Here is a 21,461-nt window from a genome sequence, read left to right on the forward strand (position 1 = left end):
GTCTCTTTTAGCCTGGTGCAGACTCAAAATGTAAAATTTCAATGTAAGGCAAGGATGAAACGCACAACGATGACCTCCCTTTTAATGCCTTTTCATTTCATGACATTTCGGGCCAACACGGCCCATTCTCAGGGAGTTTAACATAGGGGTGTACTCACTTTTGCACCAGCATAATTTCACAAAAATGGACAAATAGGTCATTTAAGTTATATTATTGATCTTTCTTTTCTGTTGTAAGCTCAACAGATGTTGTATTAAACTTACTCTATGCACGTTTTGGGAATAACTTGTGTGTGTATTAAAATATTGTTCAAAATGTTACTTTTCAACAGGGGTGTACTCATTTTCACTGTGCACTGTAAATTCATGTGTTCTTATTGAGAATCATTTGTAGCGTCTTTCATATCCAATTATTCGATTATGCGGTCATGTGGCCCTCGAATGATAGTGCTGAAAAAATGTTGGCCCTCTTTATCATGGAAGTTGCCCATCCCTGGTCTAAAACATCAAAAGGGCAAAGCACGGACCAGGAAAGACAGACTTAGAACAAAGTACATCAGAATATGTGGACAGGGACGTCAAGATAGTTTAGGAATGTGTGGAATTTAAGAAGGAACCAAAGTATCTCACCTGCTACATTCGATAAGGGTGACTTTGAGTCTGCCTTCCACCAGCTTGCAGTCCTGGACTGACAGATCCAAATGACATGCTGAACCCAGCGGTGGCTGAACTTGGAATGGAAAGAAGGGCTTGTATCTGCAGGAACAACAAAAAAACATCCAGAAGATATTCTCATTTAGGACTACAACAGTGAAACCTCTTGAAACCAAATGTCCAGTGTCAATAATTAAAAGCATATTTCTTTTTTGTTTTCAGCAGCACACTTTGTCCAATGCTGACAACAGGCCAACGTAATCATGTGAAAACTGATACTGTAGTGTGTACTGCATCAGATTGGAATGAGTGGTGAAGAATTTCTAAAGAATGCGTACTCACAGAGGCTGCTGGTCAGATTGTGACAAAGTGCAACATCATTTCTTTTAAAGTCTGACAGCACACACCCATATGTGTTGCATGACCATAGGGTAAAGTTGTTCTAAAGTCAGATTTACTCTGACAAATCATCCACATTACTTATGAACCTACAATCTTAGACGACAAGTGCTCTGATAAGATACGGTCATATGATGGGATATAAAAAAAAAATCATTTTTACATCAAGGAAAGAGAACATTCTGACTGGCATGCATGCGCTATGGATTTTTACTGTTGAAGGCATTCCAGGCACACTGGAAACCAAGGTGGTCTCTTGGTCTGAACCAGATAAACAATGATTTTACTACTATTGGATAACTATTGGATAATTGGATTTACTGAGTATACCAAAAACCAAGCACAAGCTCAGAGGTGACCGTGCCTTTGCTGTGGCGGCTCCTAAACTGTGAACAATCTGCCTCTCCACATCAGACAGGCTTCCTCTCTGTCGGTTTTTAAATCTCATCTTAAAACACATCTCTTCTCCCTGGCTTTTGACACGATGTGAGATGTTGAAATGTGAAATTGCTATTTTTAGTATTATTATTATTGTTTTAAATTATATAGCTGTTTTGTGCCTTTTAATTTATTCTTGTATTTTATTCTTTTAAATTTCTTTTTTTATTTTTTGTACAGCACTTTGGTCAACTGAGGTTGTTGTAAAGTGCTTTATAAATAAAATTGGATTGGACTATGTGTCCAGTTCCAGTTAAGCCTCCCATTTATGTGGTTGCTTCTACAAATCCTATTCCACAGTAGCTAAGACCTTACATTCAGCCAGGACCGACAGAGATTCATCTTGAAAACTGCAACTATTTCTTAGTTCCCAAACAAATAAAAAGTCTCATTAAAAATAGGGCTGAAAACCTACACCCATGTCAGCTATTATTGGGTGTCAAAAGATTTAAGTACTTGGTGCATTCTAGAAAATATGAGATCTTCTGGAAATGGGATTTGAAGAAAAGCAGAATATAGAGGGCTCAAATGTGAGAAAGGCCAGTGTGAAAAAAAGACACTCAGGTGATTAACAGTATTCATTCCTGAAAAACATAAATGGCATTTTATTTGTAAATGATTTCAAAGCCTAAATAAATAAAATAAAATAAAATTTATTTGTAGCACATTTCATGTACAAACAATTCAAAGTGCTTTACATAAAATAAAAGCATTGCAGCAGGGAGTGGAAGAAGCATTAAAAATACATAAAAGAATATAAAGGGAAACAAATAAAATAATTTAAATGACTTTAAAAACAAGCAACAGTCCAGATAAATTAAAAGATACCGTGCAGATTTCATGCATAGACACATGAGAACAGAAATGTTTTTAACCTGGATTTAAAAATGTTTAATTTAATCTCCACTGGCAGTTTGTTCCACTTGTTTGCAGCAGAACAGCTAAATGCTGCTTCTCCATGTTTAGTCTGGACTCTGGACTGGACCAGCTGACCTGAGTCCTTGGATCTAAGAGCTCTGCTGGGTTTATATTCTCTGAACATATCACAGATGTATTTTGGCCCTAAACTGCTCTGGGATTTGTAAACCATCAGCAGGCTTTTAAAATCTATTCTGTGACTGACTGGAAGCCAGAGTAAAGATTTTAAAGCTGCTGTGATGTGTTCAGATCTCTTAGTCCGGGTTAAAACTCTAGCAGCAGCGTTCTGAATGAGCTGCAGATGTTTAATGCTCTTTGTGGGAAGTCCAGTTAAAAGAGCATTACAGTAATCGAGTCTACTGGAGATGAATGCATGGATGAGTTTCTCCTGGAAACCTTTAATTCTGTTGATGTTTCTGAGGTGGTAAAAAGCTGCCTTGGTGACAGCTTTGATGTGGCTGCTGAAAGTCAGATCTGAGTCTATCAACACTCCGAGGTTACCAACTTGGTCAGTGATTGTAAGGTCCCGAGTCTCAAGATATGTACCAACGCTGACCCTCTTCTCTTTGCTACCAAACAGAATGATCTCAGTTTTGTCTTCATTTAATTGTAGAAAATTCTCTCTCATCCAGGTGTTTACTTCCTCCAGACACTGACACAGTATGTCTGCTGGGCTGCAGTCGTCTGGTGACAGAGACACATAAAGCTGTGTATCGTCTGCATAACTGTGATAATTGATGTTAATTCAAATAATAAAACCATGTATCCTCACACCAGTTGTGACACCTGTAAATAGTGCCATTTGGAACTTTTTCTCCTTTTTTTTCCAACCCAACAACTTTTTCCAAAATACTGATTGGAGGAGCTGCAGTTCTCCACCGAATCTGTCGGAGACGCAAGCGGGGGAAGAGAGCTGGCGTGCTAGTGAAATTAAGGAAACGGGGACTACGCACCTCGCTCCCAGCAATTCATCTGGCAAACGTGCGGTCTCTAGCAAATAAGATGGATGAGCTGCTGCTTCTAAACCAAACCAACACGGACTTACGGAGATCTGCTGCCCTGTGTTTCACCGAGACATGGCTCAGCGATAGAATCCCGGACAACGCACTCCAACTGCCTGGATTTCAACTCATCCGTTCAGATCGGAATACAGGATTAGCAGGGAAAACGAAAGGTGGAGGAATATGCTTCTATTTAAATGAAGGTTGGTGCACAGATATCACAGTGCTGGGAAAAACATGCAGCCCACACTTAGAGACTCTCTTCATAAACTGCAAGCCCTTCTATTCTCCGCGAGAATTCTCGTCGTTTGTTATGGTCGGTGTTTACATCCCGCCACAAGCTTGCGTTGTAGACGCGTTACAACAACTGGCTGATCGGATAACAGACATTGAGAAAAACCATCCGGACTCTCTCGCCATTATTGTTGGTGATTTTAACAGCGCCAATCTCAGTAAGGAACTCCCTAAATACAGAAAGCATATCAAGATTCCCACCAGGGACAAAAACACGTTGGACCACTGTTACACCGTTTTAAAAGATGCCTACCGCGCCGTTTCACGGGCAGCTCTAGGACTCTCAGACCACTGTCTGCTTCACCTCATCCCAACCTATAAGCAGAAACTGAAAACTTCTAAACCCGTGGTAAAGACTGTTAAGAACTGGACAACGGAATCCAAGCTGGAGTTGCAGGCTTGCTTTGACTGCACCAACTGGAGTGTTTTTGTAGCCGCAGCTACAGACCTCAATGACCTCACTGACACTGTAACGTCATATATCAGTTTTTGCGAGGACATCTGTGTGCAATCCAAGACCTTCTGTCTAAGGAAATAAATGTAGCCAAAAGATCCTACAGTGAGAAGCTAAAAGAATAATTTAGCTTCAAATGATCCTGCATCAGTTTGGAAAGGTCTGCAACAGGTCATCAACTACAAGAAACCATCCCCCCACCCTGATGATAATCCCAGACTGGCTGATGACCTGAACGACTTTTACTGCAGGTTTGAAAAGCACCCATTATCACACCCATCACGTACAATGGTCTTCCCCTCAACACCCAACCCCCTCCCCCCACCTGCATTGACGATTTGTGAGAAGGATGTGCGCAGTCTCTTTCAGAAACAAAAGATCAAGAAGGCTCCAGGACCTGATGGCGTATCACCCTCTTGTCTGTGTGTCTGTGCTGAACAGCTGGCGCCAATCTTCACGCAGATCTTCAACTGGTCCATGAAACTATGTGAAGTGCCAACGTTTTCGTGTAGCCGCAGCCTGATGCTGTCCCATATGAAGGACATAACAGGACCCATGCTGGACCCCCTGCAGTTTGCCTACAGGGCAAACAGGTTGGCGGATGATGCCGTCAACATGGGACTGCAATTCATCCTGCAACATCTTGACTCCAGAGGGACGTACGCCAGGATCCTGTTTGTGGACTTCAGCTCGGCGTTCAACACCATCATGCCTGAACTCCTACACCAGAAGCTCACTCAAGTTATCAGTGCCTGCCTCTACCTGTCAGTGGATCATCAGCTTCCTGTCAGACAGGCAGCAGCATGTCAGACTGGGGAGTACCTCATCAAAGACCTGGTCTATAAGTACAGGCGCCCCACAGGGGTGTGTCCTCTCCCCACTGCTCTTCTCCCTCTACACTAATGACTGCACCTCAAAGAGCCCATCTGTAAAACTCCTGAAGTTTGCGGATGACACCACTGTCATTGGTCTGATCCAGGATGGGGATGAGTCTGACTACAGACAGGAGGTGGAGCAGCTGCTCCAGTGGTGCAGTCAGAACCACCTGGAGCTTAACCCCAAGAAGACTGTGGAGATGAAAATGGACTTTAGGAATGGACTTTAATTTTTATTATTTCATGTTATTGTTGAGTGTAGTACTTTGTGAGTGAAGTTACCGGAGTCAAATTCCTTGTTTGTTTAGTCAAACCTGGCCAATAAAGCTGATTCTGATTCCAACCGACGAGCACTCAGTGAGCTGCTTTTATTTTAATCTGAGCACACTGGAAAATGTTGTGAGCAGGGCTCTAAATTAACACCCGCCAACCCGCCAAATGCGGGTGAAAGTTATTTTTGGCGTGTATTAAAAAAAAACTCACTAGCCGGCTTGGCCGATGATAAATGAGGAACTTTACCATCTATTTCGCAGGACGCGAAATTATTATATACAGTCTATGCACGGGACGCACGAGCGCAGTTTCTATGGGAACGCATCTGCCGAGGTTGCCGTACTAGGGGAGTGGGTCACTCTTGGTTTGGAAATACGATAGACGCCAGTGTTCAGTCGATTTCTCCTGCTTGTCGAGAATTGCTACTTTGCGCATGCGCCGAGCCGATTTTCTAAGTATCGTTTTCACGCCCATAATGTTTTGCTACCCTGCGTCTGATTATTTTCTCTTTAGGAAGACAAGCAAAGTAATAAAATACTTATTGTATTAACAAGCAGTTAGCTTAACATGCACAAATGGGGTGTCATTCACCTTTTGATTTTTGTATTTGGGACACTTCTGTCTTTATTTAGGTGACTCTGCTCCATCATTGTGAATGAATGCATTGAGAAGGGGGATCATTATTTGACAGCGTGTTATTGGTACAAATACAGACACAAACACTAACAAAATGTGGCGATGGTTGGGACAGCCGGCCGTGAAGAGAAAAGATATGCCTGCCAAAGGAGGGGAGGAGGATGATATTTTGAATATATTGAATCTGGCATGGTGACAGTTTGCGCACACGCCGGCCACACTTTGTGAGAAAAGGGAAAAATGGAACTGATTTAGATGGATCTGAAGACAGTTCAGAGAGCTCGGACGATGTTTAAGCATTTCACAGTATCCATAATTCCATAATTAGTCTCTGCACATAGTTTTGTGTTTAATTTTGTGCATTATCTGCACTAAAACATGATTAGAAAGTTGTTAAATATTTCCATTGTTGTAGATTCAGGGTTCACATGAATATAAATCAGTTTTAAAGTTTTTTTTTTATTTTTTTATGTACAAAAAATGTGACCCTGAATAGTAGGCTATGTGAGGGTTGAGGAGTAATGAAATGTTAGAATAAGTTTTGTATGTACATAAGTTTAATTATTGTAATTATTTTTAATTGGATATACATTCCCAATTTCACTGTAAAATGAATTTAAAGCTTTAGTTAATAAATTGATCAAATTAATTCAGTGGCTCTCATCTGTCTTTTTTGCACGGAAAAATATGTGGCTGGTGGAAATTCTGATTGGCTGGTAACTTCAGAAACTTACTAGCCACATTGGCTGGTGATCAAAAAAGTTAATTTAGAGCCCTGGTTGTGAGCTTGTGTTGGTATAGTGACTGGGATGAGGTGAAGGGTTGTTTTTAAAAACTGGTCAGATAATTCCCTGTGATTCACATTCCATGAATGTATGTGGTGTGTGTCAAACACTGAGGCCTACAGCGTGCATTCAGCAGTACACTGACTCAGCATTACTGATAAACATTCAATTAAGAGAATGCTATGTCAGTGCTTTAACAAAAAAATAAAATAAAATACATTTTGAAAAAAAATCTAAGCATAGTGGCATTGCCTGTCAAGAAGGCTTTTTGTGATGTAGAAGAAGAATAAAGTAGAAAAATGCTTTTTTTAAATAGAATTCAAAATGTTAAAGAACAGAAGGATTTGACACTTTCTCCACCCTCAGACGGTAAAAATAAGGCCTATGTGTAACACTTGACTGCAATATGATTCAGAAGATTTCTGTGAAAAAAATTGTCTGATAAGTCTAACAAAATGAAAAATGAATGTCACTGATAGTCTGTTAAATTAAGCTGTATGAACACGTAGAGGATTCATGTCATTTTCTAATTAAACAGGACATGAAGATGCAGTGCAGTGTCCCAGATGATGAATCTAAACAGAAAGCAATCAAATGCAATGACCCCAAAGAGCTTTAGATTTTTCCCCCACATTTCTATGCAAACTATACATTTTAACTAGTTCACAATATGATTGGGATTCCTTATTGTTCAACATCGGGGTTTCTAAATGAGAAATTTGCACATGCTGCATGTGAGGACAATCACTAAGAATGTTTACATGACACAAATACAAAAAAAAAAAATGGACTTTTTAAAATCAATGCTTTTAGGCCAACTAAAATCAGACAAATAAAGCTTCTTAAAATCAGGCTAACACACGCAGAAAATGCAGTTGGGAATTCAATGAATTCAAATTAATTTAGCTAGACTCATATGTAGGATGATCTCACACAGAAAAAGTAAGAACCAACAGGATGTCTGTTTTTTTTGTGTGTGTGCATCCTTTTTTAAAAAAAAAAAAAAAAAAATTATAGATTTAAATACTATCCCTTTGGTATAAATAGAGTGTTTTCAAATTTCATTTGATTTTCAGTTAAATTCATGTCATGAACATTTTCTCACAGTCCTACTACTACTACTACTACTACTACTACTAATCCTCTTCGTCCCTGATGGGACCTGTCTTGAGCAGCATGCTGTGCCTCGCCCCAGGTTAGATTAATCTCCTTTAGCTCAGCTGTCACCGTACGCCGCCAGGTGTTCTTGGGCCGGCCTTGCTTCCTCTTCCCAGGTGGAGTCCATCGTAGTGCGATCTTGGGGATGCGGTCTTGGTCCATCCTGAGAACATGCCCAAGCCATTGGAATCGGCGGCATTTGATCTGTAGCACCACACTGTTGCACTTGGTCTTCTTGTATAGATGTGCATTGGATATTTTCTCAGGCCAGAAGATTCGACAGAGTTTCCTGAGGCAACCATTGTGGAAGGCTTCGACTTTTTTCATGTCGTTTGATGTTACTCACCAGCACTCCGAGCCGTACAACAATACAGATTTTACATTACTGTTGTAAAGTCGGACCTTGGTTCTTAAGCTGTATTGCTTGGACTTCCAGATTGTGTGTAGCCTAGCAAAAGCACCCTGTGCCTTACCGAGTCTTGCTCTAATGTCCTTTTGTGCAGAATTGTCCTTACTGACGAGACTTCCCAGATAGGTAAAGTCCTCCACATAATCGAGAGCGTGCCCATTCACTGTGATTGGTGCGTCTGGAGTGGCACAGTTCTCACAGTCCACAGCACTGCAATGCTGGACAACTTGATTCCTCTACAGAGAGGTACAGAGATGGTGCTCCAGTGAAATAACAGTCAAGTTATAATCATATCGACTCAACTGTGCACGGAACCAAGCTCACTGTTAATCAAACACCTTATAAATGTAAATGTATTTTATTTATACAGCCCTTTACAGACAATCATTACGATGTACCAAAGTGCTTTACAGCAGGTAATACATAAAGAGAAGAATAAGTAAAAACAAATAAAAACAATAAAAGAACAGTGAAAGCAATAAAATACAACAAAATCGAATAAGATAAAATAAGTATGTCATCATACTACTGGGTATTAAAAGCCATCCTAAATAAGTAGGTTTTTAGCCTAGATTTGAAGAGGCCCAGGTCAGAAATAAGACGCAGCTTATTATATTATTATAAAGGCCCTTACATGTCATTTCAGTGTTTTAGAGCAGTCTTACCCATATACGGGATCAGGACCCCAAGCAGGGTGCCAAGACAGGGTGGGTGGGGTCGCCAGATGATTTCCAGAAATAACATACAATACATCTTACTTATCATATTCTAGCCATAATTGCTGTAAAACTATATAAAAATAGCCACCACATTTAAAAGGAAACCATTCAAATAAAAATGTCACCTGCCCTCCATTTTTTTTTCTTGTGATTACAACAAATTGACAACAGCAACAGTTGCAGTGGTCAGTTGACAACACTACAGGAAATATTGTACTGTGCATGTTGGCATTTCTCTGCAAACTTCTTATCACTATCTGAGCTTTTAAGTAGGGCTGCGCGAGTTAACTCGTTAATTATTTAACACCGATAAATATTTCATCGCGCATTAACGCAGTTGTTTTTTTTTATTATTTTTTTTTAATTTATTTTATTTTGTAAAAGTCTGTTGCTGTCTGCTGCGGAACCGGAAAAGAAAGTAATCAGCGAATCCACCAAACATGGAGAAGGGTACGGAACTTTTACTCGGCCATTTTTATTTTAAAGTTCTTCCAGACGGCGGAGTCGACAGAACCAAAGTCATCTGTAAACACAGCCAAGTTGAATTGTCTTCTCAGCGTAGTAGTTCTAGTCTAAAATATCACTTAAAGGCAAAACACACAACTGATAGCAGCAAGTCATTCAAGGAAACAGACAGTGGAGCGAGGCTTCTACATAAAAACTACAGAAAGATGCTGATGTTAAAAGTGTGTTTGCACAACAAATGTTATGGCACTTTCATTCATATGGCAGCACATTTAAAATAAAACTAAATGCTAAAAGATAAACACTACTTTTGAATTAATTTTTGGATTTTGCATACAAATGCAATTGATCGTGATTAATCAGGGAAATCATGTGATTAATTAGATTAAACATTTTAATCACTGCCCTAGTTTTAAGCCAATAATACTATTTTTGTCAGCATGAAGCATTGGTTACTACCGACCCAAAGCAAACCAGAGACCCCTGCTGAGAGCCCAATGAAGGAGAGTGGAGAAACACCACCGCCAGAAAGGAAAACGCCCTCCGGTTAAGGAAGAATCTGCCATCACAGCGCAGTGAAAGCCAAAGGGGAACAGCTTTCTTCAAGGTTTCGAAAGTACAGGGATAATTAATTCAATATGGATTTGCATGTGTCATCATAAACAAAGTACAACATCCTCAATGTGTCGTGTGCAGTGAGGTGCTTTCATATGAAAGCCTGAAGCCTATAAAAGTGCCAAGACACTCGAAAACGAAGCACCTATTTCTCACCCCAAACCAGTGGATTTTTTTCTGTCGCAAAGAGAACAAATTACTAGGTCAAAAGACAATCCTAACCAAACAAACAGCAATCCAAGCCAAAGCTCAAAAGGCATTTGCACAGGCAAAAAAGCCAGATGACTGGGGAAACACGAATTAAACCAGCTGCCATAGCTATACTGTATGTTGGGCTATGCATGGGGACAAACTGACCTAGAATCAGTGCCGCTGTGGAAGCATCACAGACTCGGCCCAGGATATTAAATGTCAGTTTATTAACAGAGTGAATGAAGGGAAATGTGCTTTATAGTTACAAAAATCCACAGATGTGTCAAATGCTGTCCAGCTGCTTGCATTCGTAAGATACAGTTTTGATGGAAAACTTCATGAGGACGTTTTGCTCCCCACTGGAGGCAACACGCACAGGTGAGGACATTTTCAAAAAGGCTCGACGGTACGGAAAGCTGAAAGTAGAAGGGCTGGATCACAACGCTAGCGTATTTATCTTGCATTTTTGAAAAGTGGAGCGCTGGATCAATTTGAAGTGGGCAGGACAGATGTTTTCTGAGCTGGAGGATTTCATGGAGGAAACTTTAATCAGTATTCACACGGTGAAAATGTCCATCACTACCCTGTTAAGCTGCTGTTCTCTTGTTGCTATGCCTGTGGCTGAATGCACCTAATAGTACAAGCGTATGCCTCACCTACCTCAAGGGGTCATGAGTTTCTCGCACGGTTCATTTTGGGGTCTTCGGCTGAAAGGTTTGGAAACCCGTTTTAGAAAATACCAGAGGCATTTTAAACTGCATATTTATGGGGGCATGAAGGATTATGAATTGATTCCGTGACAACAACAAACAAAAAAAATTAATAAAATGTGCAGCCGACACTAAACAGATTGCGTTTTAAAGCGGATATCTGGATACATTTTGGAATTTGCAAAGTCGACCAGTAAACACAGTAAATAAACCAATGTAATATCATGTCTTACAGCTGCTTGTTTATTTTGTACATAGCAAGTTAGTGCTGTGGATGGTGGTGTTTATAGGTGGAAGTACCACTCAGTTGGAGTAATTGTTGCTAAATTTGAATAAACCCTATTCTACAGATTTAAAAAAAGTGTTTTGTGATCATTGTGTACTTTTACTGTGACATCTGCTGGTTGCGAAAGTCAGATGCTCATATTCAAACCTTAATTTCTATTCTGTACCATCCATCCATCCATCATCTTCCGCTTCTCCGGGGATCGGGTCGCGGCGGGCAGCAGCTTGAGCAAAGAGAAACCCAGACGTCCCTGTCCCCGGCCACTTCCTCCAGCTCTTCTGGGGGGACCCCTGAGGCGTTCCCAGGCCAGCCGAGAGACATAGTCTCTCCAACGTGTCCTGGGTCTTCCCCGGGGTCTCCTCCCAGTGGGACGGGCCCGGAACACCTCACCAGGGAGGCGTCCAGGAGGCATCCTAACCAGATGCCCGAGCCACCTCATCTGACTCCTCTCGATGCGGAGGAGCAGCGGTTCTACGCCGAGCCCCTCCCGGATGACCGAGCTTCTCACCCTATCTCTAAGGGAGAGCCCAGACACCCTGCGGAGGAAACTCATTTCGGCCGCTTGTATTCGCGATCTCGTTCTTTCGGTCACTACCCACAGCTCGTGACCATAGGTGAGGGTAGGAACATAGATTGACTGGTAAATCGAGAGCTTGGGCTTCTGGCTCAGCTCCTTCTTCACCACGACGGGCCGGTGCAGAGCCCGCATCACTGCAGATGCCGCACCGATCCGTCTGTCAATCTCCTGCGCCATTCGTCCCTCACTCGTGAACAAGACCCCGAGATACTTGAACTCCTCCACTTGGGGAAGGATCTCATTCCCCCATGAGCTGTCACCTTACCGTGGTGGGCGAGGTTGCGTGCCCCAATGAGCCTGGGAGCTATGTTGCCCGACGCTTTAAGCTCCTGGTAGGGTCACCCCAGGCAAAGAGAGCCTAGATGAGGGACCAGACAAAGAACAGCTCATAAAACCCCCTATGATGCATAAAATGATTGGAAAACACGTTCCTTTGCCCGGACGCGGGTCACCGGGGCCTCCCCCTGGAGCCAGGCCCAGGGGTGGGGCCCGGCAGCGAGCGCCTGATGCCCGAAAATATGACGTGGGTCCCCCATCCGACAGGCTCACCACCCGTGGGAGGGGCTAAGGGGGTCGGGTGCATTGTGAGCTGGGTGGCAGCCGAAGGCGGAGACCTTGGCGGTCTTATCCTCGGCTACTGAAGCTGGCTCTTGGGACGTGGAACATCACCTCTCTGTTCAATTCAATTCATTTTTTATTTATATAGCGCCAAATACTACAAATGCCATCTCAAGGCACTTAAATAATAAAGTCCAATTCAAGCCAATTGGAAATCAATTAATTGTAATCATAATTATTTATAAAATAATCCAATTCGTTCATATAGAGCCAATTCAAAAACAATTTCCTAGCTAAGGAAACCAACAGATTGCACTGAAACTTGTCTTCAGTCCAATCTCCCGACCTGAGCGTGCCTGAGGCGACTGTGGAAAGGAATGACTCCCTTTTAACAGGAAGAAACCTCTGGCAGAACTAGACTCAGGAAGGGTGGCCATCCGCCTCGACCAGAAGGGGAAGGAGCCTGAGCTGATGCGCGAGGCTGAGCGGTTCCGGCTAGATATAGTCGGACTTACCTCGACACATGGCTTGGGCTCTGGAACCAGCCTCCTCTATTCTGTACATGTGTCATATTTGTCCCAGACTGAGATGTACAGTGCAACACTCAAGGCTGAACTAGCGTTATTAGAGGTGTGGGGATACACACAAGCGGAGTACTCCCCAGTGAGCGAGAGAGTCACTTCACTGCAGCTGCAAGTCACAGGAGGCAGGCTTCTGACTGCCGTTTGTGCGCATGCCCCAAACAGCACCTAATACTGCCCAGCCTTCTTGGAGTCTCTGGGTCATGTCCTGGATGGGGTAGCACCTGGGGATTCCTTTGGTCTTCTGGGGAACTTCGATATCAATCAATTAAATAATAAAAATGGATAATGTGGATTCCAGTCTGTGGCCTCCAATGCTTCAGGAGACCACTTCCTCACAGTTCTTACAGTCACTGGCTGTCGCTGAACCACTGGCTTGTATGCTCATGTGAGTAAGACAAGGTCGTAGTCTGACCTGCCCAGTGGGGGAGGATAGTGAAGCTTCAGGCATCCTTCAGATTTACATAGAGCAAATAGTCTTTTATTGTCTCTTGCAGTGCATTTGACGAACTTGTGAAAAGTGACCAGAGTTGCACCATCTACAGCACACAAACATGGCCAGTCCCCCACCTTTCTTCCTGCCGCTCGCGGTTGCATCCCTGTAAGCCAAAAATCGTGAAAAAGTCAGGGATGTAATGTAAGGCTGTGTTCGAAACCGCCTACTTCTCCTACTACTCCCACTACTCCTACTAACTTGAACTTTTTTTAAGTTCCCGGATGCATACTAGATTCTCCGAAATGTTGGGTATGCATCATGAGGTTACTACTCATACTCACTACAACGAGGGTAGGTTCACTTCCTGTTTTCAAAACAAAAGCACCAATTGTATTGTAATGGCTTTCCCTATGATAAAAAGGCAACGGGTATTTTATTTTGTGAAAATAACCGGAAGTGCGTTACTCACTGCGGCTAGCTTTAGTAGCACCGAATTCGTGGGAACAAAATTGTAAATAGCCAGTATTTTGTCAGATTTTCAACACGTTGGGGATCTAAACGACTACTTTCTCGCCTGAAAATGTTTCAAATGTTGCTAAAGTTATATATTTACAGAGTTTATAGCTTATGCGAAATCAGCTTCAGGCCGGCTGATTTCGGCTCGGGCAGGAGCGAAATGCACTGTGTGTAAACGCTCTGCATACTGTCTGATCAATGAGTATGCCGTTTGCAAGTATGTAGTAGGCGGTTTCGAACACAGCCTAAGAGTCCGGTATCTGCCCATGTAGCCAAAATTTAGTGATGCACATGATACTGGACTCTCTGTGCTCTCTCTGGGTCTGAGTGAGCACATCCAATTTGACCAGTTTCTCTTTTAGGGACCTTACATTCCCTGTGATGATTGCAGGCACACATGGTTTTTCTTCCTTATCCGTTTCACTCCCATTCTCCAACTCTGCGATCTCCTTCTCAGCTTCTGTGGCACAGTGGGCTTTTCACCAGAAGCAGACTGAGACGTGAAACAATACTGTGTCTACATATGGCTTCCAGTCAACTGGAGCGCTCAGTGTCTAAACTGTTAAAAAAGCGCATTGATGTATATTGCCGAAATGCGCAGTTACGATCAACCATAAAAAGACTAAGATATTCACATATTCACACTACAATTATATAAATTGTAAGTAAGCATTCATTAAAAGCCATATACACTTTTTAATGTAAATACCATTAATGTTCCTTTCACCATATTTATCATTTTTCATGTCAACTCATAATATCTTTGCACTACTCTCCATCTCACAACTGTCGTCTCCATTGAACTATTGTCATTGCACTACTGTTGCTTGTAAATATTAATGCTTATTCTATTCTATCCTAACTTATTTAATTTATTCTTTAATATTTGCACATATTTATAGACTATCTTTTATGCTTGTACAGAGAGCGAAGCTAATTGGAGGCAAATTCCTGATATGTGGGGATTTTGATTGGTCAGCAACAACTGTGTTGGTGATGGCAAATTTTCATGAAATAATTAGGTTTCTCTGTGCACAGGATTACACATTATAACATTACATAAAAATCCGAATGACAATTTTTACCGTGTTATTTATTACCTTTTTTATTCACCCTTTTTCATGATATTTTTTTTTTTAGAGGTAACTGGATCTTTTGGTGCAGGGGTCTCCCAACCACCAACCAGAGTTTGATTAAGTGTCACCTGCTTACCTGAAACATGCTACCATTAGCTGCTCCAGTTAAGTTCCTTGGTAGGACTGACTTCCACTGAAGTCAAGTTGGCATGGTTACATACACATTTATGTCACGTCACAGTTCCAGCTCTACTGAAACAGTAACTTGACTTTAACTGAACCACCATCTTTCTTACCGTTTACATGCACGACAGCAGAATTGAATGATTTAAGTACTTCTGACACTGCAACAAGGTGGACTGTGTAAGAAAACATACAAAACTACTTTCTTTGTTTAGCTTAATTACCTGCACCGACGTCGTCTTTGTGTTCACAGAATGGGGAATTTATCTAATGACAATTGATCTTATTAGAGAAGAGCCACAGTCTTAATGTGCTGACTTTCAAATTGCAATTTCTGACGCATTTAGGAGTCCGACAAACAAAACAAAACTGTGTAAATAAGATCAGCTTTCCCTGTAATTTAGCTGCATCAATATACACATGTGCCTTTCTGTTTTTACAAAAAGAAGCAAAAAGATGGAACTTTGGAACATGTACTAAGCACCTAGGCCTGTTTGAGTCTCGTTGAGCAGATACATGACGAGGTAAATGAGGTTGCAACTGCATTATCTGCGTGTGTTAGTCCGGTTCGTCAGATTTCAGTGAGATGTGCATTTCAAAATTCTGGTTGAGGTCACATGAAGATCTTTTTTATGTAATGCCATGTAAACATACTTAATGATAATGGTGAGTTACAAATGCTCATTCATGCATGCAAGTTATATGCTCTGGGTGAATGTTCCTAGATCAGTTGGAAATGGCTTCAGTAATGTGCACCTGTATTGATATGCTATTTAGCCATGTGTAGCCATATTTACATCATAGCTGTAGCCCCCTCTTCCTCAGAAGCACTATACCTATGATGATTACCATGACAACTGAGCTTGTCCTAAAAAATATGATTTCTAGAAACACCTCTATGGTGCTAGATGGTTTTTTTCTCTACTCATATACTCTAATAGTCATTAGGGACTGGATAGTGTAGTGGTAAGATTGCCGCCTTTCAGGTAGGTGACCTGTGTTCAAAACCCCTGCATGAAAGGTACTACCTCCAGCAGAGGTCCTTAGACAAGACCCCCTTACCCTACACCTGCCTTGGATAAAAGCATCTGCCAAATGCATAAACAACAACATTAACTCTTCATTAGAAATGTGGAGCACTAATCTGTTTATGAAGCTAGTAAACAGAGTGTACACAACTGTTTCCAAAAGCTGAAAAAGAATGATAACGATTGGGGCAAAGGGAACCCGTCACAGATTTGGCTTTGAACATAGTATTCCCCCATAGCTGGAGCTGATTTCATGATTGCAGTAATGCCTGGATTACCTCCAGTGGACTGTACTCCCAACCCTCCCTTCCACTGAACTACCATCTGTGCCACTCAGCAAATCCCAAGGCTCAGCTTTCATTCTCTGAGTCTGCTCCTCAGTATATTCATGCATCACACTCACTCAACTCTGTATAATAGTGGGCGATGCACACTCACGCATTTTTGGAATTAATCTGTTGGCTGCAGTTCCATCCTAAATGGGTCTCTACATAGCCTGTTTACCAGGCTATGTAGATCTTTTGGTATGGTTTTAAACATGCATCACAGTCACACCCGTCTCTCAATCTCCCACAGCACAAGACGGACAGTGGGCTCTACAAAGAGTCAACAACAAATCTTTTCAGCCTCTTCCGACTCGTTTTGATTAAAAAGAGCTTTTTAACAATAACTGCTCAAATGTTATGGTTATAATGACTCAACTAACAAGATTTCCTTGGGTTTTTCTGTGTTTGTGTAAGACTATCAAAATTAATCCCCAATGACTCATAACCAAGTGACAAAATAAAAATGTCAAGAAAAGTGACAGAGCCAGCCTCTTAAATGTAAGAATGTGCTTATATACTTCAACTATGAACTTAATATTTTGTTTTGTACTGTACAAAATGATAATTGAAGATGTTTGGACTTTGGAATTTTGATAGAGAATTGCAGCATTTTAAACAACATACCAGTTATTCTTGCCGTTATTCCCATGGTAGGAGCTTCTGTTGTTAGTATGTCCCCTGCAAAATTGGAGACTTAGATGTGTAATGACCTCTGCACATTACAGATTGAAGTTAAGATTTTTAGTGTTACTTGTTCTAAGCATTAAGGACACAACAATATAAAAGCAGAATTTGGACTAAATAATGCATGGCGATAGTTATGTAACATTTACTTGTCTGAGCGGAGCTGAGATTACCAATTACAAATATCATCATGCATGCAAAATTGTCTGTTGTATCAAAAAAGACACACTTTTCTATTTTCCATTGAATACTTGCACTTGAAACTTTTTTTTAAAAAAATTGTGTGAAATACTCTAATAATGTGTCGTTTATAATTATGAGCGTTTCCATTTTGACACCAATTTTAATTTGAGACAAATTAATTTACAACTTAAAGGTGGAGTACGAGATGTTTTCTGGAGCATTTTTTATCATATTGTCTGAAAACCTCCTCACGACCCCATTGCACCCACTAAAATAGACTATAAAAAAAATTAATATTTTAGTCCATTGTAGAGGGTGTAGCAAGAGGAAATGTCTGACCAATAGAAGTAATGATGAGAGTTACTTCTATTGGATTCTGACATGCCAATCAACTGTCAGCCCCCCTCACCCCTCCCCCCTGCGCGCTCACAGACTCGTGACTCGTTCATGTGTTTTGAAGGCGTGGTTTCGAGGGGTGGGCTGAAGGGAAAGGCAAGGTTGTGTATTTTCAAAAATATAGCTTGCAGGAACCGTTTTTCCAAGATCTCATACCCCACCTTTAAGTGGTATAAATCAGTATAGATCAGGGTCGGGGCTTCATTTTTACTTTTTGGGATTGCTTAGCTCTAATACCTGTATACTGTAGAACAACTTGTTTAAATTCAGACTCTGTTGACAGGTCAGCACCGCCTCACATTAAGAGGGTTCCAGGTTCCAGGTTGGGGCCTTTCTGTGTGGGGTTTGCATAAATAGTTCTCACCGTGTATGTGTGGGTTCTCTCCGGGTACTCCGGCTTCCTTCCACCGTCCAAATACATGCATGTTAGGTTAATTGGTGACTCTAAAATGTCCCTAAAGCCCTATTCGGACGGGACTAGTTTAATGGGGGGACCTGAGGTAAAGTAATAATAACTGGGAAATCTAGTCCCGTCCGAACGCGCCATGTCAGTAAAGATAGCGGAGTATGTCGGTAAACTTTGCCGAGAATTCTACCTCCTGTGAAACGGTCCGGAGTATCTACCATAGGTAATACTAATCCCGTGCGAATGCGACCTTCGGTAATAAGTACGGAATATGTCGTCACATCCTTTTGAAGAGAGAAACAATTAGGTGTGTCTGTTTGCAAACATGGAGGTTCTGGATGAAGCGCTGCTTGCAAGCACGCATGGTCGGCGCCATGTCTGTGTACAGATGGGGTTTACGGAAGTGAATTGAAGACGTGCATGGCATCCAGGATGTGACGGTTGTGCGTAACCAACAACTCCTCCCATGTTAGATGAATAGTACAGGGATTTCTTGTCCCGTCCGAATTGGTCATTTCTTCTCCCTGGCGTCGTCTGGTTAACCAACATTACCATACGTCCCCCCATTGAACTAGTCCCGTCCGAATAGGGCTTAGGAGTGAGTGTGAGTGTGCATGGTTGTGTGTCTCGTTTGTTTCTGTGGGGCCCCGTGGACTGGGAACCTGTCCAGGGTGTACCCTGGAAAGGCTGGAGCCTATCCCCGCTGCCATGAGGTCAGAGGCAGGGTAGACCCTGGACAGGTTCCCAGTCCAAGGGGCCACACAGAGACAAACGAGACACACAACCATGCACACTCACAGGGTCAATTTCCACCCTAACCAACATGTATGTTTTTAGGAGGTGGGAGGAAAGCGGGGTTCTTTAAAGAACTGGGTGCCACACAGAAAGGCCCCAACCGGGATTTGAACGGAGGAACCCTCTTGCTGTGAAGTGACGGTGCCAACTATTACACACCCATGCAGCCCATCTTTACCGTTATTACCATTTGATATAATTAAGTCATCCCCCAACCAAAATGGCCACTTTTCACTGTTCTCTGAAGTTTAATAGTCAGAATAAATTAAATACTAATTGAATTGATTGACCAAAATCAATTCCTACTTAAATAAATTTGAAAAAACTCTGCTTTGGCTGCTGCCATGGTAAATAACACTCAAAATAGTAATGAAAAGCTTTAGGGTCTGTTGATTTTCTTTCAATATATGTATAACCAGAAAAATCAGGTCTTCTAGAATTACTCATTGCTTATCAACATTAATCGTTATTAACGGTCTGATGAAAATATTTTAACTCTATAGATGCACCATCAGCTGATTTTTTTCAAATATAGTCACCAACAAAACTGAGGAAGCTAATGCAATACGCGTTGGATAATATTTCTGGTAATTGCATCCAGTTCTGTTTTAGTCATCACTATAAACTCCAGCAGTTCACAACAGTTCACTTCATGCAAAGATACAGTTAGTAGCCATTACAGTCACACATATCCATACCCACTCACCGCCCTCTAAATCCAAATCATTCACCGAGTAAAAAAAAATACCACGCATGCAAACTGTTCAGAAACAAAAGCAGCCAAAAAAGAAAAAAGCTAGCATATATTGAATAGAATAGAAAAATACGTTATGCATACTTTATCCCCAATGGGAGAAATTCAAATTAGTCAAGTAACTCAAAAAAGTTATAAATATTTACAATGATTGTATATTAGCAACAACAATAATAATACAAATTCTAATTTAAATAATAATAATAATAATAATAATAATAATAATAATAATAATAATAATAATAATAATAGACTGAATAAATACATTTTTAAAAAATTTTTAAAAAAAAATTAAAAATAAATAAATAAATAAAAATAAAAAAAATCAATCTATCAATTTGAGAAGAACTCAGCAGTCCCTGTTAAAAAGCCTTCTGGCTGTGGGGACAAAGGACCTCCTGAAGCTCTCAGTCCTGCAGCCTCTCACTGCAGCTGCTCCTCTGTCCTGCAGGATGCTGTGGAGAGGATGTGTAATGTTCTCCAAAACAGAATACAATTTCCTCCTCAGCCGTTGCTCGATCACAGCACCGAGAGGGTCCAGCCTTCTGCCTGCTACAGAACTGGCCTTTTTTTTTTTTTTTTACCAGTTTGTCCAGGCGCCTACAGTTTTTGTCTGTAGTGCAACTTATGAATATGATATATGAATATCAACTTCCTGGATCAATACCTCAGAAGCTAAAAGTTCCTGTATCACTAGCAACCGCTTTTTCTTGTTTCTTAATAATTTATCCTCTATGCTGGGAAAAAAAAAAAAAAAAAACACCAAAGACACCTCTTAAGCCCTTAATGTGAGGTAAAAGGGGTATGAGCGGGTTTCTGTGGCACCATTACAGAGATGCATAGAAAAGTAGGAGGCCGATGATCCTGAGCAGAAATGACAAGCATCTGTGGTGCAGTTAAGTGTACAAGGCTCTGAAAAGATGGATGGAAAATGTTGATCACTCAGAGGGGAACACACACTTTTGTAAAGAACAGAAGATAATTGAGGTTCCAGGTACTGAGAGGCCATAATGTAAGCAGATGTTCCTGAAGGGCCTAAAGTTTAAGCAATTCCAACTTTATTTCCTAAAATGCAAAAGTCTGATTAGATGTCAAAAAAGCTTTATTTCTTGTACATGACCACAAAGGACATTCCAATAGCTGTTTCTCATAATCTCGTGACTGGCTACAACGGTTTTGCCTCCTGAATGCTTCAATATCAGCTATAACTAAAAGCAAGAATTCTCTATATAGAGCTGTTCATTTTCACATTGCTATTATTGTACACAAAACCTTCCGTCTAAATCAAGAAAACACCTCGATATCTGTTTAAATGGGATTATATTAGGATCCTGTAACCTGGCACTGTTTTCTCCTGCAACACTGCACATGGTAAAAAATTGCAAAATCTTTCTTACAAGATGCAATTACCGATCAATCCAATCTAACTTTCAGTAAAAATCTAAATGGTGAGAGACAAAGAGAGATAGAAGCTCATCAGCCGGTCTGATAACTGAGGGCTGACACCTTGTCATGACACACTGCAGTCAATGTTTAAGTGGACATTCCACAGTGGGAAAACACAACATCTGTTGTAATGCAGCCATGTGAAGGCCACAGCAGCTGGGACTTGGATTGGTACAGTCTGTCTCAGACATGCTTAAATACAAGATGCCTCAACTCTGTGAAACACTACCCACAT

The 21,461-nt window shown here is 41.2% G+C and overlaps 1 protein-coding gene across 1 annotated transcript in view; it reads right to left on the reverse strand.

Moving 5' to 3' along the window:
* The window catches only part of pdzd8 (PDZ domain containing 8), an 88,722-nt gene that overhangs the window by 52,765 nt on the left and 14,496 nt on the right, over positions 1 to 21,461 (reverse strand). The window contains exon 2 of the mRNA XM_075482078.1: positions 631 to 756. Coding sequence (XP_075338193.1) covers positions 631 to 756 — 126 coding nt within the window. The remainder of the gene's footprint in view (positions 1 to 630; positions 757 to 21,461) is intronic.

The sequence above is a fragment of the Odontesthes bonariensis genome, chromosome 2 (genome assembly GCF_027942865.1).
Source record: "Odontesthes bonariensis isolate fOdoBon6 chromosome 2, fOdoBon6.hap1, whole genome shotgun sequence".
NCBI classification, from domain to species: Eukaryota; Metazoa; Chordata; class Actinopteri; order Atheriniformes; family Atherinopsidae; genus Odontesthes; species Odontesthes bonariensis.